Source organism: Aedes aegypti, chromosome 2 (assembly GCF_002204515.2).
Source record: "Aedes aegypti strain LVP_AGWG chromosome 2, AaegL5.0 Primary Assembly, whole genome shotgun sequence".
In the NCBI taxonomy this organism is placed as follows: Eukaryota; Metazoa; Arthropoda; class Insecta; order Diptera; family Culicidae; genus Aedes; species Aedes aegypti.
Genome location: NC_035108.1, coordinates 374,546,894 through 374,574,681, shown reverse-complemented (window position 1 = coordinate 374,574,681; position 27,788 = coordinate 374,546,894). Strand labels below are relative to the sequence as shown.

At 38.6% G+C, this 27,788-nt stretch overlaps 1 protein-coding gene across 2 annotated transcripts in view; it reads left to right on the top strand.

Annotated features, from left to right (window-relative positions):
• The first annotated feature begins 1,358 nt into the window (after positions 1-1,358).
• LOC5572431 (transmembrane protein 65) overlaps positions 1,359-27,788 on the top strand; it is a 71,780-nt gene continuing 45,350 nt past the window's right edge. The window contains exons 1-3 of one of the 2 annotated variants that reach the window (XM_021846727.1): positions 1,392-1,518; positions 1,768-2,389; positions 13,724-13,852. In XM_021846727.1, the coding sequence (XP_021702419.1) occupies positions 1,969-2,389; positions 13,724-13,852 (550 nt within the window). In that variant the 5' untranslated portion in view covers positions 1,392-1,518; positions 1,768-1,968. Of the gene's footprint in view, positions 2,390-13,723; positions 13,853-27,788 lie in introns of both variants that reach the window. The other variant, XM_021846728.1, reaches the window with a different exon arrangement.

Genomic DNA, 27,788 nt, shown 5'->3' with positions numbered 1-27,788 from the left:
GAATCACAGTTTCAACCCCAACCCGATTCAAGTTTCAACAGTTACGGTACCGGTAGTTCTATTAGAGACTATTTTTGCTGTTCATGCCGACAAATGCCTAAATCTATCTGTTGGCTGTTGATTCGGAAGATTCCCGCCTAGAGGCAGTAACAGCCGCGCAAGGAAATTTTGAGTGGTTGTTGTTGCTTCAAGTCGGGAATCTTCCGGCTTATTCAATCCTCGTCGGCACAAAACATCTGTTGACAACAAGGCATCTGTTGACTACAATCCTTGCGTTACAGAACCGAGTAGTGTTCGGCGGGTGCAGTCATAACCGGCCGAAGCGGTGAAGGTGGTATCCGCGGTGATAACGGAGATTTCAGGAACCGTAAAGGAAGGAGGTAGTGAAACCAGCGGAGCCCATTATGATGAATGAAAACATAAACAAAAATCATCTGGTCATGCCAGCTGATCATAAATTCACCACAACGTGGTGGCAAAACCATAGGGGAAAAAGAGGTCCGCATTTTTTCGAGTGAAACAAATTGTAGGGGACCGAGGGGAGAACTAACGTGCCGCCAGTTTTTCATTGTTTTCCAATAGTTATAGGCTTCAAAACACATTGGTTCCTTAGGAAAGTTTGTTCAGTAAAATGACAGGAAGCATATAAGCCAATTAAAAAATTGACTGGAATGGTCTATTTGAGGCCAGAATCACATGTTTACTTATTTTTTAAATAATTTTCGTTGGTTTGTGTCTAAAAACATTTTTTTTATGTTTTTTGAGATTTTGTCACACCCCTTGGTTTAAACTCAAGTTTTGAGTTTATTTTGTTTTCCGCGTCCCATTTGAAATATCAGATACAACCCCAGTGTTAAAACTAAAAGCCCTGTGGCATTTTTGTCGACAAAGTGAACTTCAAACATGATCAAAAGTGTCAAAGTTTATATTTGGAATCATTTTAAAATTAAAGTTTAAATATGTTATAGCCAATATTTGAGCTGGAAAAATTGCTAAAGTAGTTGCAAGAACATGCTCTGTTGTATTATTGAATAAAAACAAGAATTCATTTTAAATTTTATGACCCAATTGCGTTTTCAGTTTTGAATAGCAAAAGTAAACTCATTTTTTTTAAAAACAATATACTGACTCTTCTAAGTATGTAGCGCCATTATTGAATCAGCGCTAAAATAAACGAAAATAAATAGGCCCACCAATAAGTTTCAAAGCTGGTAAACAAACGAAAAACATATGATTCGAAACATCTAATAAAAAGGCTTATTTTTCAGATTCGCCGTAATCGCGAAACATTCCTGATCATGTTTTGATTCAGTGTACGAATGTCGGCTTACAACCCGCTGGTGTTTTTATTTTGGTAGCTGAAATCAGTCAGGGCATCACGTCACTTTTCAGTTTTCACCGTTGTTTTCTTATATGAGCCAGAGAACCAAAACAAACTTCCATCCATTCGCAGCGCGAGCGAAAACGTTTACGGAGTTTCCTTCTCCTCCTCCGCATTCAGTAAATAATACCAGCCAGGTGAGGAAAAACCGAGAGGAAAATCTCAATTCCTGTTCGAGCGTATAGGCCAGAGCGTAAACTAGGTACTCCATACCGAATCCGCGCGAAGTTCAGTTCAGTTGGGTTCTTGTTCTCGGTGCGACGTGTAATCGGTTCCGTGTCCGTCGTTGACTCCGAGGTGTGGTCGTCGTGCCTGAGTTTATGTCATCGTTCCCCCGTGTTCCGTGAGAAGAATCCTGACCATATCCAATCCCATCTTAAATGTAGGTACGGTGTTTGCATTGCGTGATAAGAAAAAATCTCATCGTGAAGAGTGCTGAGAAGAGAAGAAAGTGAAGTACAGAAAGCCTAAGCTTTAAGGGTTTGCCTTACAAAAGAGTGGATTGATTCCGAGAATTTCAGTAAAAAGAAACCCGGGAGGAAATTCTATCTCCTGGAAAATTGTTTGTGCTCAAAGAAAGAAGGAAAATGAATGCCAGTGTGTTGTCTCTAATCCGGGTGTCCAATTCGGTGCTCGGTCAGTATACGAGATTCGTGGCGGGAACTCTGGTTCAGGGGCCAACCAGTGGGTTGATATGTGCGGAACGAATACAGGAGGCTTCCCGTTGTGAGTGGTTCCCCCCATCACAGAGTAGGAGGTTTAGCAGTCTGAGCGGAAGCAGCAGGAGAAGCTTGACGAAGAACACCTGTAGGATTAGCATTGAGAAATCGTGGCAAATGGCAGCTGGAATGAAGATAGGAAGTAGTCGAGGATATACGCAGGCGGCGTCCACTCTGACGCGGGAGCAGCTCCACGATTTGGTGTACCGCCTCAACGAAGACGAACGGGAACTGCTGATGAACACGCTGAAGCAGTTCGAATCCAACAAACAGAAGGCCCAATTTGAAGGTATCACTTTTGCTATTATTCTAGAAGCAAACTAGTTAATATGGACTGTTCATAAGCCACGTCCTTGTATCAGCTCCTATCGATTATACAAAAGGTATATCAGCCCCAATCTTTATCCTTTCATCTCCAAAAATGTTCTCGTGGTTTATGAATAGTCCATGTTTCTGTTTCGAATGGCAAGAGCAAATCTGCTACACTATTTCGATGTGTAATTCAAATAAGCTCCAGCTAAAAAAACAGCACACCTCGACGGATGAAAACTTTGCGATGTTTCGTTTTTCAATCGATCTTAATGAGCAATATCTAAAATGAACCAAAATATGTTGATTATCTATAAATAGAATTTGCAATTGCTCGAGGCGAATAGTGGGATAAGCATTTACTATGTCTGTGGTCTCGCATTTACGGCTAGATCCTAGAAGAATGTTTGCATTGTAGAACAGTCGTAGCGAATCGGAAATGTTAACCGCAACAAAACGGATAATGCGCGGTTTGGTTTGGTGGAAATTATTTGCATTACAAACTATGTACAAAACGATTTTATTCGTCTGGAACTGAAGCTCGAGAACGAATGAGTTTTATACATGCCGTTTTTACTTGGAAACAGTGCCGTAGCGTGCGGTTGGCCAGGTTGGCACCCGCCAAGGGCGCCAGGCTTCAGGGGGCGCCGAAATGGGAAATTTTTGGAATACATATATTCTGTATGGACTTATAATGAATAACACCAAAAAACTAATATCATCTAAAAATACTAAGCGGGTTTCGAGCAGAATTTAAAGCAGGATTCTTTGGTGTCATTGGTTCCATTGATTGTCAACATTTGTTATTACAAATTTTTTGCCATTTTTTTTTAATGAAACTTTAAGAGGTAAGTTTTTTTAGAAAGCTTCTTTTGATATCTTTGACTCATGAAAACAAAACTACAACTTTTTAAACAAAATAATTAACATATTCGACAAATTCTTGATTATTAGAAAAAATGATAAAAAATGCATTGAATATATACTGCAATCACACCTCGTTATTTGAGTCATCAAAATATGACTAATAAATAACATTTACTAGATTTATTGAGCTTTTTATTCGATTTATTAGATAAATGTATTAACAACTTAGAGAAAGAAAGGAATCGGCAATATCTACAACAATCTTTTCAAGAGTATGATGTTCACTAAAAGGTTTACAGAAGCACAAGAAGACGCGATACAAGGTTCTGGGTAGTAAATCCGGTAGTTTCTTCAATTTCGTCGCTGGTCATATAAACAATAGTTTTGTTGACACATTTTTTAATCTTCAAAAACCTTCAGCAATTCCAACAGTTCACCTTTGAAAAAGTTTTGAAACATTTTGCATGCTTTCTTGTACAAATCTTTCCAATGCAAGCTACTGTTTAAGTATTAATTGAGCATCAATGGACAATTTTCACAGAAAACGCCTTATAATTTTGAAAAGAGTCCTGGAACATTTCTTAGAATTTCATGTAAACCTGCAAAACAAGAGATTTGAATAAGGGGCGCTCAAATGTCGGTTCGCCAAGGGCGCCATGAAGCCACGCTACGGCTCTGCTTGGAAAGCGAGATTTTTGGCAATATTCATTGCAAGATTTCAGCAATTTAATAAACATGATATAAAAAGTTTTAAAATATGATTTTTGATTAATTTCATTGGAAGGAGATTATGTTCGGATACTTTTTGTTTCAAATTTACGATTCAATGGTTTAACATTTAAATTTTGAAATTAACTACAAATATTAAGTACAAATATGTCAGAGCGCTAATGATTATTGAGTACCAATGATTGATTGAGTGGGTAATTAATCAATTCAATTTTACTATTATTATTGATGAAAATTTTTGAAGCCATAATTAATGATTCTGATGGCTGATTAATCAAAAGTATGATTGATGTGTAAACTTTAATAATGGATAAAAATTGATTATTATTAACGATTAAGGCAGACTGATTTGGAAGAAGTGAGAACTATTATTAAAAAATTCAAAAATGTGAAAGCTCCTGGTGATGATGGAATTTTCTACATCCTCATCAAGAAACTTCCAGAACGTAGCTTATCATTTTTAGTTGATATAATTAACAAATGTTTTCAATTAGCATATTTTCCTGACAAATGGAAAAATGCTAAGGTTGTTCCAATTTTAAAACCAGACAAAAATCCTGCAGAAGCTTCTAGCTATCGTCCAATCAGTTTGCTTTCCTCAATCAGTAAACTTTTTGAAAAGGTCATTTTGAACAGAATGGTGGTCCACATCAACGAAAATTCATTTTTTGCCAATGAACAGTTCGGATTCCGCCATGGACATTCGACTACTCATCAACTTTTACGTGTAACAAATTTGATCCGTTCCAACAAATCTGAAGGCTATTCTACTGGTCTTGCTCTTCTAGACATAGAAAAAGCATTCGGCAGTGTTTGACATGAAGGTTTGATTGTAAAATTAAAAAAACTTTCCCTGGCCAACTGAGCCTCACTGAATGCTGCACCGCGTTCCTCTCTTTGTGCTTCTGTGCGTGCGCGTTGCATTCTTCGTCTAGCCCGAAGGCAGATTGCTCGAAGATTTGCAATTGATTCGCACCACCAATACACCGGCGGCCTGTTCTCTCTAGGAGGGGCTTTTCTCGGCATGGAAGCATCACACGCTCGTGATATCATAGCAACTAGCTCTTCACCGTTTAGGTCCAGAGTGTTCCGTTCGCGCCTCAGGGCTTCAGTGAATACTTCGCCGTCGAAGCGCGCTGTTTTCCATCCTCGGGCTTGGGTCGAGTTACATCGCGCTGCCTTCCGCCCGCCTGGTATTATACTATAGCGAATCGATTGATGATCGCTATGAGTATAACCGTCATCAACGCGCCAGTTCATGGTACCTAAAAGGTTAGGACTACAAAACGTCACGTCGATAATCGATTCTGCACCATTTCTGCGGAAGGTACTCACTGTACCCACATTTGCCAGCTCTACATTTAAAGCGGCCAGGGATTCCAGCAATAGTTGGCCTCTTTGATTGGTGCAGCGGCTACCCCACTCCACTGCCCATGCATTAAAGTCGCCAGCTATCACTACTGGCTGCCGATTAGCTAGTTCGGCTATCATCCTGTCGACCATGTGGGAAAATTCCTCAATCGACCACCTTGGGGGCGCGTAACAACTGCAATAGAACACGCCGTTGATTTTTGCTATCGCAAAACCGTCATTTGAGCTAGAGACTACTTCTTGGATTGGGTATCGTCCTGTCGTCCCTATAGCTGCTAACTGTTGAGACCTATCCGCCACCCAGTTCCCGTTGTTGGCTGGTATGCGGTATGGGTCCGATAATAACACCACGTCAGTCTTGGTTTCCGAGACTGACTGCCAAAGCAGCTGCTGGGCTGCATCACAGTGGTTTAAATTTAACTGTGTTACTTCCGTTTTGGCTGCTTTGATACTCCGCTTGTGCCCGGACATTTGGGTCCGCCCGTTAAGTGTCCGTTGTCTGCTCTGTCGACACATATTAGGCACTTAGCGATTTGCTTACAATCGCTTGCCCTATGGCCTTCAGCGCCGCATTTTCTGCACATCTTACTTCTGTCGGGACCATTGCAATTCCACGACTTATGGCCCTTCCCGAAACACTTGAAGCAAACTTCAGGAGGCTGTTGTATGCTCAGCCGGCAAACCGACCAGCCTACCTTGAGTATGCCCAAGTTCTTCGCTTTGTTGGCCTCTGCGACCGGCAGCCTGATCGCCGCCACCTGGGTGCCCTGCGGGCCCTTTCTAAGGTGGATGGCCTTACTGGCTATGTCGATGTCACACTGCTCTTTGAGGGCAGCCGAGACCTCCGCTGCATCGGTGACCTCATCCAGATTTTTACACTGGAGAGTCGCTTCAGCAGTAAGGGATCTTACATCAACCTCGTCACCAAGTACTTCTTGTGCCAGTTGCTTATAGACTGCACCCTTTTCCTTGGCGTCCTTCTTTAAGACTAGGATCATTTCACCAATCCTAGTTCGCCTTATGCTTCGCACGTCTGCGCCCAATGGCGATAGCTTCTCTGTGCTTCGCATCGCCTTCAGAACCTCGGCGTATTTTGCTTCCTCCGTTTTGATAACGAGGGCTTCGCCTAAATTCCTACGTTTCGCTGTTTTCGGTTTAGCGCTCTCCTTGGGCTCCGTTTTCGGTTTCCTCTGTTTTTTCTTATTTCCAACTCGTATCCACGGGTTGCTGTTGCCTTGCGCCCGTGGTTCCTGTGGATGCACTGCCTGGTTCCGGTTAACCCGTGGCTCCTTTTTCTTGGCTTTCTTGGCCTTAGGCTTGGTGTTGGCCTCTCCTTTGTTGCCATGTCCTCTTGATCGCGGTGCTTGGCTCGTGCCAGCTTTTCCGCTCTGGAGGACGGCCGCGTAGGTCACTTTTCCCTTAGCAACCATACGTCTTTTCGCCACGTATTCATCCCCGGAAGCTTCCCTCTTCCGCATCGCATATCGAATAATATCATCAGATATATTCGCGTTGCCTGTGAAGGAAAACACTTCGGTCTGACACGACCTTGTTGTCTTTTTGGCCTTCTACCTTGCCAAGTTGTTCCTTGGCTTTCTCGTAGTCCTGCTTTGCAGCTAGGACTGATTGTCGCAATTTCAGTAGACTTGTTTTCAAGTCTTTGCTGATATTTGTTTTGCTCTTAACATACTCGATGATGACATCAAGTTGCTCAGCAGCTACCTGCATTTTAGGGAGGTACTCCCTATTGTGATCCATGGCCTCGATTAGTCCCGGGCCATCGGTCACCACACATGTTGCACTGGAGCGGCCAGTGCCTGCCGTCGTCACAGTATCTAGGCTTTTGCCCACACTGTTTTCAATAAAGTTGGTCGCCTCCTTCCTTGGCGGGAACCTTAGCCGGTTACTGATAGGTCCAGAAGCCTCTCCTTCACATTCCACTAGTTGTTTGTTTTGTTTGATCATCTCTTATGGGTCCCCCTAAGAGCCGCTATCCATCTCCGCTGGAATAGTCGCCTTTATAATCCCATGGTTATCTATGCAAGCAGGGAGGCCATGCTAGGGTTGACATAGTCCTTTATGGGGTACTATGTTCAGAGCCAGATCGGCGCAGGTCAGGTAATGGCATCTGAGCCTACTCCCGCCCAGTTGGAACAACCAGGCGACGGATTTGGAACGTACTCTAAGGCCTGCCACGGTTTTACGGGACGGGGGCAGCCTGCGCCATTAACCCACTCGCCGTTTCGGGCCAGTGTCACCCGACCCTACTAAGGGAGTAGAATGTCGCCGCTGTCAGCCTCAAAGCATATTATCCAGTACATATACCGTTACTTGTCCTTTGTCGTGCGCTGCCAGTATACATAATTGGGGCCGTACTGGCGTTGGTCCCAATGTGCTCGAAGCACTCCTACTCGTAATTCCATGCCTTGTCCGTTTGTATCGCGACCAGTATGCCATAATCAGGATCTCACTGGCATCAATCCTGATGTGCCGGTTGGCACTCCTGTTAGTTTGGGCTAGGGTACTTTAAGCGGCACCGGTCGCTGTGACAGAGTTGCATTCGGATTTTTGTGGTTTTTATGAAGGTTCATCAGAGCCCACTGCGAACTTCACCACATCCTAGGCAACTCCCCAACTCGCAGAGGTCCTGGGGGGGGGTCCGTTAAGCCCCTGGACTTTCGTCCCTGCTGCCCCAACAAAAAAAAAACGCATAATGCGAAGCCATAAGGGTGAAAAATTTAAACTAATTTACAACATCCTTATAATCCCACCCTTATTTAGCCTCAGGTTTGAGACTGAAGAAGGGAAGCCGATTGTCTCGGAGAAACACAAGATCACTTGCACCATTGCTCCGGGTAGCACAGGAAGGGCACAATACTGTAGAGGGCGCCCTGGTACTCCACAGGCTCCGTTTGCGGTTAGGTTTTTTTTAGACCCCCCTAACCATTCATTCTTAGGCACGGTAAGCTTAAAGCGACATGAATTAGGGGTCACCTGTGAGATGGACTTTTACCACCGGAACAGGCAGTCCGTAGTGTTAATTCTTAGCCAATTGAAACAACCGCTACCGACACTACACGGCTATCTAGGCTGTTCGGGAAAAGGAAGTTAACATTGATGATTAACTCCTGACGTGCCCAAACAGCCGACGGGTGTGATGTGCAAATACCCAAAACCCGACCCATGTTGGCCGTGATCTAATTTTTACTCAAGCATGCGGCCAACATTCACCAGCATCCGGCGGAGTGTTACTGAATATTCATGACTTTGTTGTTCAACGTAGAGCTGAGAGGGTAGATGGGAATGGCAAACAGCTGGCAACGAAAATTTCCGTCGGTTTGGAATTTCTTTGCACTCTTTTCGGTGTGTTCATTTGACTTCCGGATTGAGGATGACGAACAGATGAGGATTAAATTCCGGATCGCTCTGGCTGTTTCTGTAATTTGTCTTAGCTCTGCATGTCTGAGCGTGAAGCAATGCTACAAAGTAGTCCAGAAAACGGTTCTGTGCGGTAAGCTGCATTTTGCCACAGTTAAGAGGCCCTTGCAGGTTTCCACTTGGTTGCTGCTTCTGTTGCTAAATGAAGTCTTCGCTCTAGCCGATCCGGAACTGATGTCGACACTAAGTAACAATGTAGAACCGTACAGTGATTCTTCGTCGATGTTGCCGTTTCCTCATGGAGAGGTTATTTGTTAAATAAATAATAGAGCGGTCCCGGAAGCGTGCACTGCGTACAGCACAGGAAGTCGACTTGTGTGGGAGAAATTGCTCTCGGTAAATGTTTGATGAGGGTGAAGCTGGGCTATTTGTTTTGGTTACTTTGAATCGTAATTTTCTTCGCGTTGAAACGGAAATTTTGTGCTAAAGGATGTTACAATTCCTTTTTAATGACGTTGTAACAATAATTCCATGATTGATCTAAATTAGCGTTCCTAAAACTTATATTGGGAAATTTGGAAAGAATCTAAAGTATAAAAGTAATTATACAACCAATGTGAGTACTACTAAAGAAAGTAATCAATTTGGGTATACAAAAAGGGCCCAAAAAATTGATTTTCATTCAAAATATGTACTGATTTGATTTAAATAACGTAAGCAGCGCTCAAGTTTAGAAATTACAGCCAGAAATTGTTCACTTGGTGGATGCTCACGGAAAAATAAAAAGTGCAAATTCAATATATCCCATACTCATTCAGAAGCATCGTCTCTCCCGCCGTTTTCAATTTGAGACATTTTCTGTTGGCTGTTGGTCGCCATATGCTGTGTGCTTGCCATGCTGTTTAGAATCATCGCACAAATTTAATATTATCGGCACTTAACATTTGCCGAGCATTTATGTTTCTTTTCGTCGTTATAGTCCACCATTTCTGCAAGCGGAAACCTCTTCGGCTGTAGAGACGAATTCCATGTCAAATCGGTCAGTCACAGAACTCGACCATCTTGGACTTGCAGTAAATTTTGCACATGTTTTCGGTATGATGCAATAAGTGTTTTCCATAGAAAAATCAATCATTTTGACTCGAGCATAATTTATGAAAATGGCCTATACATTTTTGCTTGCAACTTATTTAAAAAAATCTAACTCCTAAACTGTTGATTTTAGAGAAAAATGTTCTATGAAGAAGTTGTAATGAATCGTTTGGCCTATTTTCATGAAAAATTGAGAAATTAAACTTAAATTTTAAATTACAAAAAAAAAACAAATTTGTACCATATTTTGATAGCAAACAGAAGTTTGGGACAAAGTTTCATGATGGAGAAATTTTTAATAAAAAAGTTTTTCTAAGAACAACTTTTGGTCGATTTTCAAAATTTTGTTGTTTTCTAAACAAATACGTTCTGATGATACAATAAGAATCTCGAAATCATTCTGAACCATAATGATTATATGAATAATTTCTCTAGAAGTAGTAATTTTCGATTTATATCGAGTTTAATGCAAAAAATATTATCTAAATATTAATGTAGGCCATTTTCATTAGTTATTCGCGAATCATTTCAAGATTCTTATTGTATCATCAGAACGTATTTGTTTTGACAAAAAAAAAAAACAAAATTTTAAAAATCGACCAAAACTTGTTCTTAGAAAAACTTTTTTATTAAAAATTTCTCCATCTAGAAACTTTGTCCCAGTCATCTGTTCACTATCAAGATTCTTGGTGAAAATTGAAAAAAATATTAGAAATGAGGTTTTTGTATAATTTAAAATTTAAGTTTTATTTTTGATTTTTTTAAATTTATTTTTCAGTGTATATTTTTTTCTTATAGTTCAAACGGTCCACTACAACTTCTCCATAGAATATTTTTCACTAAAATCAACAGTTTTGGAGTTAGAATTTTTCAAATTAGTTGCATGCGAAAATGTATAGGCCATTTTCATAAGTTATTTTCAAGTCAAAATGATCGATTTTTCTATGGAAAACACTTATTGCATCATACCAACAACATGGGCAAAATTTAATCCAAATTGAAGACTATCGAGCACGATTTTTATTTTTTTAGACTAATTCTGGATGGAATTCGTCTATAGGAACATACATCGGAAAGAAAAATTCGAAGAAATCGAGAAATATGCTTTTAGCATTATAAAGGCACCAAATTGGTTGACGGTGGGGCATCTTTTGTTGGTTTTGGTGTTTCCTGAATGTTGCATTATAAACCTTCATTCAGCCAACATACTTTTCACATGCAAAAAACACTAAAATGTGCATAACTTTTTTGTATCTCGATGGATTTTGTTAAAATTTTCAGAACTTCTTCTAGTTTTTGGTCCAGGAAATTTGGGAATATGGTCCAGGTAGTTCCGGATTGTCTTGGGGTGCCAAAATTGGCCACATCGACCATTTAACGGATATCTCAAGAGCCATATGAGCTAGAAGGTTGGTGTCTTCGACGAAGTTGTTCAGCAGATGAAGGGCTATCTGACAGTGAAAAATGTAATTCACAATTTATCCGCTAGGTGGCGTTTGTAACAAATTATCTTCAATCTCATGTATCCCGAGATCCTGATAAACTGGTCTTCGGAAAAGTTATTCAGCAGATCAGAAGTTAACAAGCAGATCAATGCCAGGTGGCTCCAGTTTGTCTTCGGCAATGTTGTTCACATACTTGCAAAAATTTTAAACTCTCATATATTATGCTCGAGATTTTTCTCGCTTGAGTTGTACCTTAATACATGAGTTGGATCATCATTGTTTTATTTGCCTTTCTTCACTCAAAGCCTTATTTTATTATTTTTAGCTTTGGGCTAGTTCATCTCGGGACCAACGGTTTTACTTCCTTTCAGAAGGAAGTCGTCACTGAAATCCCAGGTCCCAATTTTGATACAAATTTTGTTCCCCAGATGTTACTACGGATATTTTCAGAGAACTAATCTAATTCAACAGCATGATAAGCAAGAAGGTTAGTTTTCGGCAAATAATTCCGGATGATTGAAATTTTCTTAATAGGGGGATAAAGTTGGTTTGAGTTTTGTTCGTTCAGTGGCCCGGCGTATTTTTTGAAAAGAATTTTATCCCAAGAATGTCGGTCCCAAGAATGTTAGAATGTTGGTCTTTTAGGCTTTTTTTAGACAACAATAATCTTCCTTATAACAATCCAACCTATTTGTTATAGACGGTTTAGATGCTAAACTGGCTGCTCAACTTTAAGGTTTAAAGTTAGAGCGATCTGAATACAAATGCCATGGTTATAACAGGCAATGTCACTCATAACAAAACTTGTTGAAAAGTTCTCTGAGTTATGTGTTATTAAAAACTTCCATGAGTCGATGTTCCTTAACACGCTTACTTAACTGCTGTTCATAACGAAATGCTTGATATGTTCACTATTCTCCGCCTACTCCTAAATATCAACTAATGCTAATCCGTTTAGTGAAGTGATATTTAGGGAAGTGGAAAACTTTTCCATTTAAATGGAAACGTCTTGGTCCACTCATCCGTCATATCTCTAATACTGCAATACTGTCGGCATTAGACAATCTTTGTGCATCACCCCTTACCAATTTGATGGTGGACTTATTGTTAGATTTCCTTACAATATTGGACAACATATTTTCAACTTTTTAATTTGTAATATATTTACTTAGGAAACAGGTTCTCAGTTATTTCTTGGCCGATTTGAATATCCGTTATTACTTTTGATCTCAAAGAATCACTCAATCATATACCGTTTTGATTCATATTACGGACACTTAAGGCTTCAGTGAACTTCAACTAATAGAAACATATATGAATTGAATCGTTCCCTATACAACTTTAGCGTAATCAGGCCTTGCAAACACTTAAATTTCGAATGCTGGGTGAAGATTTGGATTCCACAGCTTTAATTCACTTTAATCAACAAAAATGTTCGGCCTCTTCATGATTTTTATTCCTGACACAACCACACTTTTGCGTCATATTCCGGACACATTGATTCGAATTCCGGAAAGCTCATTAAAAACACAATTAAAATAGTCGAATCATTAAGTAAATGCACTAATCCGTTAAAAAGACGTCAAAACTAGTTGAACATTGTAAATTTTCTTGGATTGCTATGTAAAATGTTTATAAAAATCATCTTTCAAATTGAGAACTTTTTTACGGCCCATTTTGAAACATTTCGAGTGAAATCTTCCCCATACAAAGTAGAGTGTCCGGAATTTGAGGCTGTCCGGGATTCGAATCAAAACGGTATGTTGAAATTAAAGTTCTGAAGTGCTGTGAAATTTCATCCATAAAAAATCAGATCTAACCCTTTAAAGTTTTTGTAAAACTGCAATACGCGCTAATGTTTTGCGACTAGAAGCTGAACAGCTTATTACAAAAAAGTTATCCCAGAGTAACCATGATGAAGACAGTAACATCTAGAAAGTTGATCACATTTTGTATTACAGTGATCCCTCCATGAGTCGATGTTCCATGACTCGATATCGACTCATGGAACCATACTGAAAGCAAAATTTCATGGTTACTATGATGGTCCCTTCAAACAGCTTTCCAAAGGATTGCTGTTCCATGACTCGATATTTCCATGAGTCGATGGTCCCTTCAATATCGACTCATGGAGGTTTCACTGTACATATTATTCATATTCTAGTCTAAACAGTTCAATACATTATACATAAAATCGCAGCCAATGAACGAAACCCCATGTTAATAGCTTTTACAGCAACTACCCCTTAGTGTGTCCAATCACGCTCTTTCTACGCTACCAGCAAACGCAACTTCTCTTTCTGACATTTTCTGTATTTTCCGCTCGCATGTTATCCCGCACCACGATGACGAAACGCAACACGCACACCTACCCGCAAACACACATACACCCGAACATGAACCGTGATTTCCGCTCCATCGACAACTTCCAGGACAGTTGGCGGCAACGGTGTGGCGAAGCAGGTTCGGAAGACCGGCCAAACTAAAGCCCGCCCTCGGAGACGTTGATCCTACCGGTTCCTACTGTGCGGTTCCGGAGGACTGGCTGCGGAAAAAGTTCGGTAGGAAGGCAGATTACTATTTTGTTCGGTTCTGGTTTTTTGGTTTTTACGTTAGTTTAGCTTTAGTTCGTTTTTTCGAGTGCTTGTCCTGGGAAACTCATTCCGCATGGCTCAACGGTGCTGGGTGCTTGCTTTTTCGCGCGTATTAACAAGCTACATAATAACCACGTACCTATACTTAGTGTTTGCATTCATTGTATTGTTTTGTTCAATAACCGGAATAATTCTACTAATCGAAAATTAACAGATAGCTATTCAAAATGTATTTATCCCACATATCATAATTGATTCAATTGATCGTCAGCAAATAATGCGAGGTAAACAGTCCGAAACTGGTTATGCAATTTGAATCGAATTATTATTGGTAGCAATCAGAGTCAGATAATAGGCGTCAATGGCTAATAGAGATTGTTTCCCCGGCACAGGAGCTCTTTCACATGACGGGAAACAGGGATGCTAGAGAAATATAGTGAAGAAAATTCAATTACGTTGTCCCATTCGTAGCACATATCACATTGGATATGTATTTAGAAGCTGCACATCGACGTGGATGACAGTGTGTTGCATCAATATTATTTTGGTTCTACGAAACGGTGACAACAACTGCATTGATGACATTTTTCACATAACTGCTTAACCGTTTATTAGAAATTCGTTGCACGGTTGATAGAATTTAATTCAATTTATTTTTAAACACTTCCGAATACATCAAACCTCTATGATTCATACTCACTGCGCCTTAAATTATTGTCAACAACAGAAAGGACAGTGCATCTCCATAAAGGATGCTATCAGTCAATAATTATTTCCTTTCATAAGACCTCGATGTGAGATGGAAATAATAACAATAAAGAACACATTTATTTATTTATTTAGAACACATTTAGGAACTTAAATGCAACTCTAGATAGAATAATTAAGAATTTCTGTTTGGTGGATTCCTGGAGATACTGAAGAAGCCTTACTTTGATTACTAACTTTATTAGTCGGGCTCCGCGGCCTTGCGATTAGCGGCGTCAGTCGTCTAGGCGTATTGTGCCACGGGGTGTGGGTTCGATTCCCGCTCCAGTCGGTGGAAACTTTTCGTCAAATGAAAAATTCGTCACTGGGCTACTGGGTGTTACGTGTTGTCCGTTGCCTAATGTTAGTGATCGTTCAGTCTGTGCAGCCTATGTGCTGAAGACGGTGTAAATTGTCTTTTTTTTATATCTGCAGATTCATAGCGAATTCAATCTTCAGAAAAGGAAAGTATATATAAGGCTCAATTATTACCAATGCATGCTTTGTTGCCTAATTCCAATGCATTAATTAGTTGTGTTTAATTTTTTCAATGAATTTCAATTGTGAATAAAATATACACCGCAATTGAATATGGTTTTCTGGCAACCTACTCCCGTAATGAAAAGCGATTGCCGAGGAAAGCAAAGGGCATTAATTTCAATTTGTGATTTAAAGCATAAAAATTCAGTATTTTCGAGTGCTTTATAGACAAATCATAAGTTTAATAGTGCATGAGTGGTCGGTGCGTAGCTTTTGTGACAAATTAGTATTGGAGCGGAGAATTGGACCTTTCAAAGTGGTGAGTTTTTCTTAAGCTGTTCTTGTGTTGTTTTATTCGGCAGCTCACGAATGACGATAATTTCGTAAGCATTTATTTCATTCAATGATAAAACCCATGTTATATCATATTTTTGTGAAAGATGAAGTTTACAAGGAAGATTATAGTTCAAGGAATATATTGAGTACATTGAAGGTAATTCTTGTTCCGTAGATAAATTTTTACAAGGAAGATGCGCTCTCGGGCTAGGCATTGGATATATATAGAAAGCGTTGTGTTTGGATGGGCATCTAATTCTTCCGAAAGAGGTGCACTTTGCGAAAAAGGACCACGTGATTATTGAGCTGAAATCGAATTCAGGTTAACTTCTGCGTTCATGAGTCCTCTCATGGCGTAGTGGTAACGCGCCCCAACTAGAGATCGGGGAGTCGTGGGTTCGATTCTCACTGAGAAGACGTGTAACTTTTTCGCAAATCTTCACATCAATTTGTCCATCTAATCCAATTGCAAATTATATGTAATGTTTAGCTTTTCGGTAGTTGTTAAAGGAAGATAAGTTAGTGCTGCCGAAAATATCCTCAGGGTGCCGAAGCCATCATTTACCCTACCACTTTCCTCGTTTTTTTTAATGCCCAGGGAAAGATTAAGTTGAATTACAAAACGTCTCTGTTGCATGTTACTTTCCAAGTGAATGCAATAGCTTTGCGGATAGCTGTCTTATCTCCTTCCTTACGCGTGAATGCTAGCCGCCTTTTGATTCATGACTGTTAAAAAAGATAAAAAAATCAGCCAGTCCTACTTCCCTCCCATAGATCGTTTTTTTTTGCGCATCTGCTCTTGGTGACATCCGGGTGTAATATATCCTGTAACCGTGTCAGCTTAATCTCCCAAAAGGAGAACATGATTGACAAAATGAAATACATATTTTATTACTTCCCCAGATGCGACACTTCAAGCGTGTAACGCCAGATTCCAGTACCAAATTGTGATGGGACTCAACAATGACACCGGCAAATTGTTTATAATTTCCTCTTCTCGCTCGATACATGACTCGACGCCAATTTACGTCCATAAAGGGAATTGTAATGTTCCTAATAGAAACATGCTCCCCAAATGTGAAACAGCACAAAAGGCAAATATGGCAATACCATGTATCTCTAGTACCTACCAGAATAGCTGTTTGCATTAATTTCCTCTGGTTGAAGCACTATCTCTGTTCGAAACTGTAACACCAGTTTCAACACTGAACTGGTTCTGAGGTCCAGAACATACGGAAAAGTTGACCTTTTATTGCTTCAACAAGGATTGCTTCTCGTCTGCAGAAGAATAGCTACGGATTTCCCATTAACATCCTCCAGCTGGGGATCTCATGTTAACATACACTCCCGTGCAAATGTTTGAATTCACCCCATAAAAACATCTCTAATTTTCTCAGCATTGGATAGACCAACATTTTAAACCAATACGACATTCAAATCATAATCTCATCATATTAAATTTAGACAGGACAATCTGAAAACTATTCAAAATCGTTGAAAAAAGTCATCGTGCAAAAGTTTGGGTCACCCCACAGTACGTGTATGTTGAAAAGTTTGGAGTCTCTAAAATTTCTTTAAAAAAACGAAAAAAATGACTAATATTATACTGTTTATGTTTTTATTTTTATTTATTTGGTTTTACATCAATTAGGGTATCCGTCCTATTATGGAGGACTTAAGCACGGTGTTGAAGTATAAATCGTATTACAGTGTCCAAAACCTAAATATTATTGTATATTGCAATGTGAAGTGTTAAAACTATCCTTTATCTGGAGTATAGTGAAGTAAAAAAGTAAATTTTGGAAACAAACATACATTTTTTAACATAAATCTGAAGCTCTTTTTCTGTCCTATTATTGCGGTATTTCGTCCTATTATTACGGTAGTGCCGTCCTATTATTGCGGTATACAAAAAATCATAGATTTTATTACATTCAGTATATGTTCAATGCCATACAATGTTCAAGCATTGAAATTATGCTCTCTACATGTTAATGACACTGCACGGTACTGTCAGTTTGTGTGACTTTGGACATATCTATAAAGAAAACTAATTTATTATTTTATGTCACGATTCGAAAACAAATCAACAGAATCGAATTATTTTCTGCTGGTTTCGTATCCTTTTTCATCGTAGCTGGACAATGTTAAAGTAAATAGACAAGGTTCTTCCATCTGAGATCAGTAGTCGCTATATAATGAATTTGTTGCCTTAAGTATAACCTACAATTTTGGTGCTTTTTACCACTAGCTTTCATCAATCCAATGCAATTTTAAAAGAATGTTTCCTTGCGATCATCTTGTATCTTATTTTTCCAACGTATTTTTGGCATGTGTTCCGATTTTCAATCAGTTTACGTGATTTTTCGGTAAAACATTATGTTTATATGCAATATATTTGTAAATAAGAGCAACTACAGGGTAAATGTAAACATAAATCTATTGTTTGACTAAATAAATGTATGATTGACACAAAATTGTGTCCAAAAAAAGTATCCTAATAATATAATTAATGTTTCCAGCAATTACATTTAAAATTACTATTGAAATTACAAATTTTTGAATGGGATTTACAGATAACGCAATGATAGGCAAAAAGATATTTTCATTGTCCTATTATTGCGGTATATGCTTATTCTAAAAAAATATAGAACTTTTATTCAAAATTCAATATCCATCATGAAACTACATCCATACTGAACTGATATACCCGTTGCATATAATCATTTTGGGTTTTAAACTTAAAAATACACGCTTATGAAAACCCGCTAGTAGATAAAGTGACTGGTTAAAATTATAGGCTTTTCTTGATGCATCATTTAAAAATGTTCTTACAACGATCAAAATCGTTTAATTTTTAAAGCATTTATCTGGTAAAGCTTGGGAATACTATAAGCGTTTATCATCATCAATAAAATCCATAAAAAATAGAGTTTTCGATTTATAATGAGGGTTTAATTCTTATACCGCAATAATAGGGAATACCGCAATAATGGGCAAATTACCCTAGTTTGATAAAATCTCGCCAACAACATTTCGCCAATTTATTCGGTTCATGGCCGCTTCTCTCCATCCTCGACTGCGACCCACGCTCTCCAGGTCCTGGTCCACCTGGTCAATCCACCTAGCTCGCTGCGCCCCACGCCTTTTTGTTCCGACCGGATTCGTAGCGAACACCATCTTTACAGGGTTGTTATCCGGCATTCTTGCGACATGCCCTGCCCAGCGTATCCTTCCAGCTTAAGCTACCTTCACGATACTGGGTTCGCCGTAGAGTTGAGCGAGCTCGTGATTCATCCTTTACCGCCACACGTCGTTCTCCTGCCGCCGCCGAAGATCGTCCATAGCACTCGATGTTTGAAAACCCCAAAAGCTTGCAAGTCCTCCTCGAGCATAGTCCACGTCTCATGCCCGTCGAGGACTACCGGTCTTATGAGCGTTTTGTACATCGTGCATTTGGTGCGGGGGTGAATCTTTCTTGACCGCAGTTTCTTCTGGAGACCATAGTAGGCACGACTTCCACTGATGATGCGCCTTCGTATTTCCCGACTGCGTAAAAATATTCAAAAAATATTTCTGTTAAAATACGAAGAAAAATTAACTTTTGAATGAACCATATAGGGTTTCAATTGAACGTGTGAGTCCATAGATATGGACAAAACACTTTCGCATGTTTATTTTTTTTTTTTTTAGTGGGTGACCCAAAACTTTTGAACGGGAGTGTAGTTGCGCTCCCTTTGCTTTTCAACATTTCAAAGGTGACGGGCAAAGTTTGACTTCCCTAAATCGAGCTAATACGAGAATGTAGGTGTGCTTATCCTAAGCATTCTTCATTCGCGCTCGTTTTAGCATAGCGTGCGATGTATAGATAGGTCTCTCCATGCCATGTTCCATCAGCTGATGGTGTGATGATGACTTCAAAAGCACACATACATTATCGAGCTTCCCATTCCTGATGAGCCTCCCAAAGGTCCGGGGGTGGTGTATTGGGTAAATATTGATTTTAAATTGTAGTGTCACTACCGTACCAGGTACCGGTTTCTGTGCTAATCGGGTCTCCTGTATCGGTTGTACATGTTTTCAGACACAGTCGAATCTGTATACTTATAAAGATATACTTTCGATCTGATGACTTCTTTGATGGTCTTTCTCCTTACGGACAATCGATCATTATAGAAAGCTTGGCTTGTAGCTTTGTATGAGAACGTTTTAGGTATATGATATCTTAGCTCACTTTAAGCTCTTTGATGTTGTTGTTGTTTTTCTTATTGCTGGTTTTACGTCCAAACTAGAATAAGACCTGCTTCTCTAGCCTTATGTATATATTAACACCTCCACAGTTAATAAACTGAGAGCTTTCTTTAACACTTGACCATTTTTGCATCTGTATGTCGTGTGGCAAGCAAGAAGATACTATCCATGCCCAGGGAAGTCGAGGAAATTTCTATTACGAAAAGACTCCCGATCGGTGGGATTCGAACTTGGTGTTGCTGAATAGCTGCGTGTTCACTGTTACGGCTATTTAGACCCCTAATAAAGCTCATCTTTGTAGTAGGTTCAAAATTCATAGAGGTTTAATTATGGATTACAGAATATATCAACGTAATGCTCACGCATGTAAAATTATTGTTACGACTAATTCACAAAGACCATGCCATTCCCATAAAGATTGCTTAGCCACTTTCCTAATGTCTATACGAATGTGTACGAATAGAGTTTTTAGGAACTTATAATTCTATTACTTCAAACTCAATGCAAGTTAATTCCAAAAATAGCTTCGCGGGCCAAAGGCTTGGAAACCCACTGTACTAAAACATGAATTGTTTTGACCATCAGTGGAATTCCAGAGAAATATGAGGAATCTTAGCGTGATTCTGCAATCTCAGCCTATTTTTAGTGTGATCTAGATTTGGGTATCTTGGAATCCTGGGCTCCTTATTGTTAAAAGATTCCGAGAATTTCCAGCGGAATATTTGAGGATTTATAGTGGAATCCTGACAAAGCAAAACACTTCCATTGTGATCTTGAGTATTCTCAGGAATTTCGAGTGGAATTCTAATAATTTCTTGTGGACTCTTGAGAATTCTTAAGCGGGATCCCACGAAAGTTCTGGGGGCGGGCTTTTACAAAATCCTAAGAATTCTCAACGAGATCTTGTCAGTTTTTTTTAAGAGATCTTGCCGAATTGGGAATTTTTAAACGGTGTCCTGGGATTCCTAACTAGCATGATTCTGAACATTACACATATACGGTATGCCGGGAATTTATAACGGACTCTTGAGTATCTCCAGCGAAATCATAATGTGAATGTGAAATGTGATATTTCTGATTCTCAGTGATATTTCTAGGATTGACAGGGTGGCCACCGAACCGGGAAAAGAGGGAAAAAAGACGGGAATTTGAAACCACCGGGAAAAATACGGGAAAAACCGGGAATTTGATATGGTCACCATGAAAATCGTTGTGAACAAACATCTTCAAGCTCTGAATCTACATACCATTTAAAAAAAAGTTATGTTCGATTATATCGTTATTTGACATCAGTATTTTTTGACAGATATCAAACGTTAATGATTTAATTTATTAAAACCTAGTTGACCCGAAGAAGAATACTCTTCTATTCAACTTTCCCGGTGGATTTCTACAACAATTATTTTTCACAAATACGTAGCACCCATTGCACAATCTAATACAGATGTTTGACTTTTCTCTTTGATTAGCAATGCCTTAAAATATATTATCTTTTTCTTGTCCATTTTTTTACTTTTCTCTACCCTATTAGTGATCCTTTATATGAGAGATACGCGGATGTAAAATGGGATGATTTAGCAACAGACCAGCAGTGCTGAGTTTGCTCGGCGTCGAGAATAATATTCATTCTTGGGTTTTGCACAATGGTCAGATGAACTTATTTAACCATCTAGGAATTTTAATTAGGTTTACTTGAATTTTGACGGATTTTCACGCTCTGCCCTTTGATTGTGTGGTTTTTTTTTGGTGACAGGTTCCCATAACTTTTCGAAGCTCGAGATCTAAGCCGGCTGTCTCCTTTCTCAGCTTCTAATATGTCAAAAGTTATTCAATCGACTAAGAATTGAACAAGTGAGAAACATACTTCTACATGTGTGACTTTGTTTCATCTTTATCTTGATGATGTTAAAGATGTTTTAGAAAAAAATTGTCCTCCTTGTTATGTAGAAAATCTAAGAGGCATATTGTTGAAAAATATGGGTTAATAAGCATTCAAAACAAACCCCTTCCGAAGAGAATCAAAAATTAAAAACATAAGATCCGTCCTATTTAAACAATTAAAACCTAGAATTTTTTGAAAATACTACCGGGACACCGGGAATTTCAAAATGAAAATTTTGTGGCCACCCTGCCGGATTGCGAGCGGGATCCTGCTGATTTCTTGATGAAATCTTGGGGATTTTAAGCGGGAATCATAGCGAACCTATGGAATTTTACTCGAATTGGAGCTATAAGAGCGAATAGATCTGGATGTCCCTGTTAAAAATGAATTATAATCGTTTTGGATTCACTGCAAAATCACAGCGTAATAAAAAGATTCGATAAGAACATTTTTGGGTATTTTTCATGCAATCCTAACTTGGCAGGATCTCCAGATAGCATCCTTGATTTTGATAACGCAATTTTAAAAATTTCCAACGGAATCTTGAGGATTCCTAGTGCATTCCTGTACACTAGACCTGTTCATATTTAAAAAAAATGTCTGGAAATCTACCGGTCAAGCAGTATTTGAAATTCTCATGCTAAGAACAATGTCTGGTCAAATTTTCAGCTCATTTGATAAAGATTTCAGTATGCTTCAAGTTGAAAATGTGTTTTTGGACTTATTTCAAATTTTGAAAAATCATAACTAGCATGTGGAAAATCAAAACCACTTGCTATTACTACTATTTGAAAGCTAATTCTATTCTGTTAAAGTTTGTCGAACACGCTAACAAGATTAAATTGAGTTTTAACATTGTTTGATCCAAATTTGTACTCCGCTATACCCAGAAATTACAGTTTTCTCAATATACATGGTATATAAAACATGCATTGGTATTATTTTTTCAGGCCCTAGTCAACGGGAATCAAACATAATACATTTATGAATTCATTGACCTTCAACAGATTACATGTTGCTAAAGGCAATAAATTACAATAAATGCCCAAAGATCGAGCACCGCATCGCAACCTGATGATAGTTGCATCATGCATGACACATGTACCGGAAACGAATGAATTGAACAAGTTAGCATTGCTTTTTCTTTCCGAGTGATGATTGTTTTGATCGCATTTCACTGATCATTTAGAACGATTTGAAAACAATCATCATCATCGACTGAGAAAAGGCAGTGCTAACGTGCTCATTTTTTGTATTCATTGAAGCTCACGGTGGTGCTCTTGGCTCACCCACAGTGGATTTACAAATGTGCTTCATAATTACCTATTTTTTACAATTTATTTTCGTAAGATAAATGGTTACTTTGAACGGGATTGACTTTTAGATATGCATTGTCATCATGTTTGGAAATTAAAAATCCGAAATTTTCATGCAGGCATGCTGTTCAGTGAAAACAATTCCCGAAAAAAGAGATTTTCAAGAACCTCGAGATACAAACCTCAACCAAACTATGTTAAAACTTTCTCCAATCATAAAATTGTATTCAGCAAAAGTTCGTAGAATTGGATAAACTACTATGTAGAAGTATTTCCGATAAATTTTGATGTTTCATTCGGTAGTTATGATTTTTTAAAAGCTTGAAAATAGCCCAAAAACACATAATTGATTTGAAGCACAACTAAATTTACTCTAAATTGAGTGAAATTTTGGCCAGAAGTTCATTTTGCAATGAAAAATTAAAGTATTGGTTGACTGGGGAGTTTCCAGACATTTTTGAAAATATGAATAGGTCTACTGTACACCAGTGGTTCCTTTTTGAAGTTGCGCCTCCCTTCGAATTTCTACACAAATATCGTGCACCCCTGAAAATGAAGGTTTTCAAAATCATAGTTTATGGATACTTTGCTTTTGAATCGTAGTAACAATAGAATCCTATGTATTTAATATGATGATGAGTATGCCAAATCCATTGAAGTAATACATAATTGATTTATAAAGTATTTCCCAAAAGTTCCCAAGAGTTTGTAACTTCATCACTGAAACGTCTTACTCAAATCTAACAAAAATCTTGCAGATCATGTTCTTGGGAAAAATCCCACAAAAACATTCCACCAACATTAATTAATAATATTCCCATATTTTCGTCATAATCTTCCTCTGAAATCGCCTCAAAAATATAACTTTTGATCTGAAATAATGCCTCAGGTATCTTGCAAAAGTTTCAACGGAAATTCATCAAAGATAATGCTACGAATTTACCTGGTTCTTGAATCTGTTAACGGCACTTGCTAACAGAAGTTTCCGAGAAGATTGTTAACCTTCCGTCATAAATCTACCCTGAAATTTATCAAGAATCACTAATACAGTTGCCAAAGTTTTACCAGAAATCCTCATTGAATCTGCTATAAATCTGTCATTTAAAATCTTCTGATAATTTCATTACGATTCTATCAATAATGATTTTAATGGAATCAGTCAAAACTGTAAGAGGAAATTTGCCATGATTCCCGTACACTCAACCAAGGAACTTCACGGAAATTTTCAAGTTTCTTGTCAAGAAACACGTAACCATGTACATATGTATATGTATATATGTTACATATGTAATCTACCAAAGTTTGGTCCACAATTTCCAAGAATTACCCAGATATATCTTCAGGATTACGATCTACTAGGAAGTACAAAGTAAATTTGCTGACCACGATTTGTTAGGACAAGTTCCGGTTTTGTTTGTTTCTGTCATTTTTCGTAATAGGCGCTGCATCCACTGTATGGAGCAGGATCAACCTATTCTTGTTGTGAATGATCCGACATGTCCGAAATCTACTTGAAACATGTGATTTACGCAAATGTCATCTTGTCAGACAACATTCAATTGACAGATTTTGTGTTTCTCAATCTCCATTATACCGCTCGTGCTGTGTGTGAGAGGTGACGGTAGCGGATGAATGCAGAACAATAAAAATACTGCTGACCATGGCAATGAAACGAACGTTGCGCGAAGTGTCGAATGTTTATAGCATCGCTTAAGACTCTAGTATTGAGAATCGATGGGAATTTGTATGCTTGCTCTACAACACGATTTATAAATGCAAAAAATATCAATTGACAAAAAAACTCTAGGTTAATATAGGGAGTCGATGCCGTTTATGGACCCTTTGCGTATTATGGACCCCCTACAGAAAAACATAAAATTTACACTTAAAGCAACCTCATTCCTATGAAAATCCACCGGAGGAACTTCGATTGCATTGTTAGTTATCAGTTTCAGGCAAAATATTTGGTCTGAGGCGCATAAATATAGATACAGTAATGACTCAATTTTGTCAACCCCTTTTTGCGGAGAGCTTTTTGCTCCCACGGTTTGATTGTTAAACTTTCTCCAAATCTTATTCAACTCAGTCAAAGTTACTATAAATATGCATAAAATAGTGAAGTAAGAATTATGATAACTTGTTTTATTTTTGAAGCTGAAAAACTTTTTGAAAAAGAGGCTGACAAAATCGGGTCATTACTGTTTTTGAACAGTTTTGTAAATGAAACCACACAAGAGGGTCCATAATTAGCATATCCAGGTGGGTCCATAATAGGCACGTCGGCAGCGAGCCAGATTACATGGGAATCAAATGGAGGGTCCATAATGGGAAACGTCAAATTTGTAAACATTCCTATTATGGATCCCGGGAGACAACAGTTTTCCAAATGTATATTTCGCTGGAAAATTCGAATGATTTTGTATGTATCTTAAGCGTACTATGAAGTTAACCCGTATAGGCCTGAGTGAATGCAAAAATTCTAAAAACCTCACCGCTCAGCGAATTCTTAATGGATTCAAATGATTTTTTGTCAGTATACTGGCACATATATCTAGTTTCTAGAAGTGTACAGAGGAACGCGGAAATATTCCTGTGGCCGAAGTTATACCGATGGGTCACTGGGTCAGGTCGGGTGAGAAGGGTACTGTGCGTTTGTGCCCCTAGAGGTAGGCAAATTTCAAGTCACAGATATATTCTGGAATCGGCTATAATGTGGCCACTATATGACGGAATTTGAAGAAAATTGCATCAGTGTAAACATTTAAGGAAATGATTAAATTAGATATCTATGAGTTTTGCATTTGATTTATCCTACAAATGACCATTTTCGGGTCCCGGAACGCCTAAAACTTACGATAAAGCGGCTAATTTGTATCTGAACATTTGTGCCAAGCTTATGGGAACGCATTTTAGTGCACAGTTATGTTTGAAGTCTAGTTTTCAAGAATTGAAACGGTTTAGTATCCAACAAACCTATAGCCGGTTCTTCCGGGCATTAAGTCCGAATGGCCACATCCGGTTTATTTTGAACGGTGCAAAACTCTTCATTTATAATGTTGAATATCAGATCTTAATGATTTACGCAAATTAAAATGATTGTCATTGCAAATAAATAAAGGTAACTCGGCATGTCCCAAAAAATAGCCCTTTTTTACCCGACTTGACCCAGTGACCCACCGGAATAACTCCGGCCACAGGAATATTTCCGAGTTCCTCTGGCTACTTCTAAATAAGTAGGCCAGTGAACTGACAAAAAATCATTTGAATCCGTTAAGAATTCGCTGAGCGGTAAGGGTTTCAGTATTTTTGCTTTCACTCAGGCCTATACGGGTTAAAAGATTGAATTTCTTGTTTGACGCCACAAAACGTATATCCGTCTGAGATATCATTGCAGAAAAGCGTCGAGAATGAATTTCAGCTACTAAGGGGTCCATTACTAGCTTTTTTTTTTAAGAATGTTTAGTAATAATCCTACGAGTCAGTTGCGGTCTTTGGGATACTGTTATAATTAATGTAATTGATACATTTGCATGCCATCACAGCAATTTTATGTCCCCGAAATTAAATCGCATTGACAACTCGCTATCCTTAACTCCCAACAAGCTCGAAAGGCAACGCGAAGGTCGAGCATAAAGGATAATATTTTGCTAATCATTTATATGACCACACCATGTAATGTTACGGACGTGACTTAAAACTGAAACTCGGTCTATACAGCAAACGGAAATATCGCCATCGCCGGGCAAGTATATTTCTTACTGCTCAAGTTCAGGCTGCCCGCCGGAAGGTTGTTTGTGTTTGGAGTGTACCGAACCGAGTGGAAGGTATACTGAAACTTAGACGAGAAAATAGCGCGATCCTTTTCTCGCATTTCATGGATTATTAAAATTGGAATTTTTGCTTGTTGAACTTCGTGTTGCGGCCAGTCATGGCCAGTCGTACTGACCGTAATTTACGATCCACGGAATGTGCTCCAACAGTGCTGATGGGAGTAAATAAAAACATAATCACGAAGACATTGAACCGTTTGAGGTCAGCGGCAAATACGCGATATTTTGTGGTGTTGACCTTTTTTTTGATGTTTGTGTGCGACAATTATTTTACATTTTTCATGCTGTGTGAAAAGCACATGTAGAATTTATTCTGGTTGGTACCATTTGCTTTGATGTTGGAATCCTTTTGAAAACTTGTTCAAACATGACCCAAATGTATTGAAATACTCAATGTTTTCCAATGTGAAACAGCATTACTAATAGATTAAAGTTATGTACAGCGGTCCGCGGCTACAAAGCAAAGCCATGCTGAAGGTGTCTGGGTTCGATTCCCAGTCGGTTCATGATCTTTTCGTAAAGGAAATTTCCTTGACTCCACTGGACATAGAGTATCATCGTACCTGCCACACGACATACGAATGCAAAAATGGCAACTTTGGAAAAGAAAGCTCTCAGTTGATAACTGTGGAAGTGTTCATTGAACACTTAGCTGAGCTCTGCCCAGTGAGGACGCAATGCCAAGAAAAAAAAGGAGAAGATGTGTATAAAAAGATAACTTCTTCAATATGTTTCATTGCAATAAATGGGTTTTGAAATCCCAGCATTCTATACTTTTTATAACTAGTGTTGTTCTATAGTTTTGCGATTAGAAAATTATTTTTGAGAACAAAAAAAAAAATATTTGAAAAATGTAGCTTGCCTTGCACCATATTTCCCGTGTTGATCTTAAGTCTTGCTTTGAGATAGATGCTTCCAATTGAAATGGGCTTCAATATAACTTTTTACAATTTTGCACGAAAAGCAAAAAGACTTTTCTCTTGTTTGATCCGTTGACTGTTGTACCAACTTGAAGTAAAAACATATCATTATTTTATCATTTGATTCAATCTCTAGGTAAC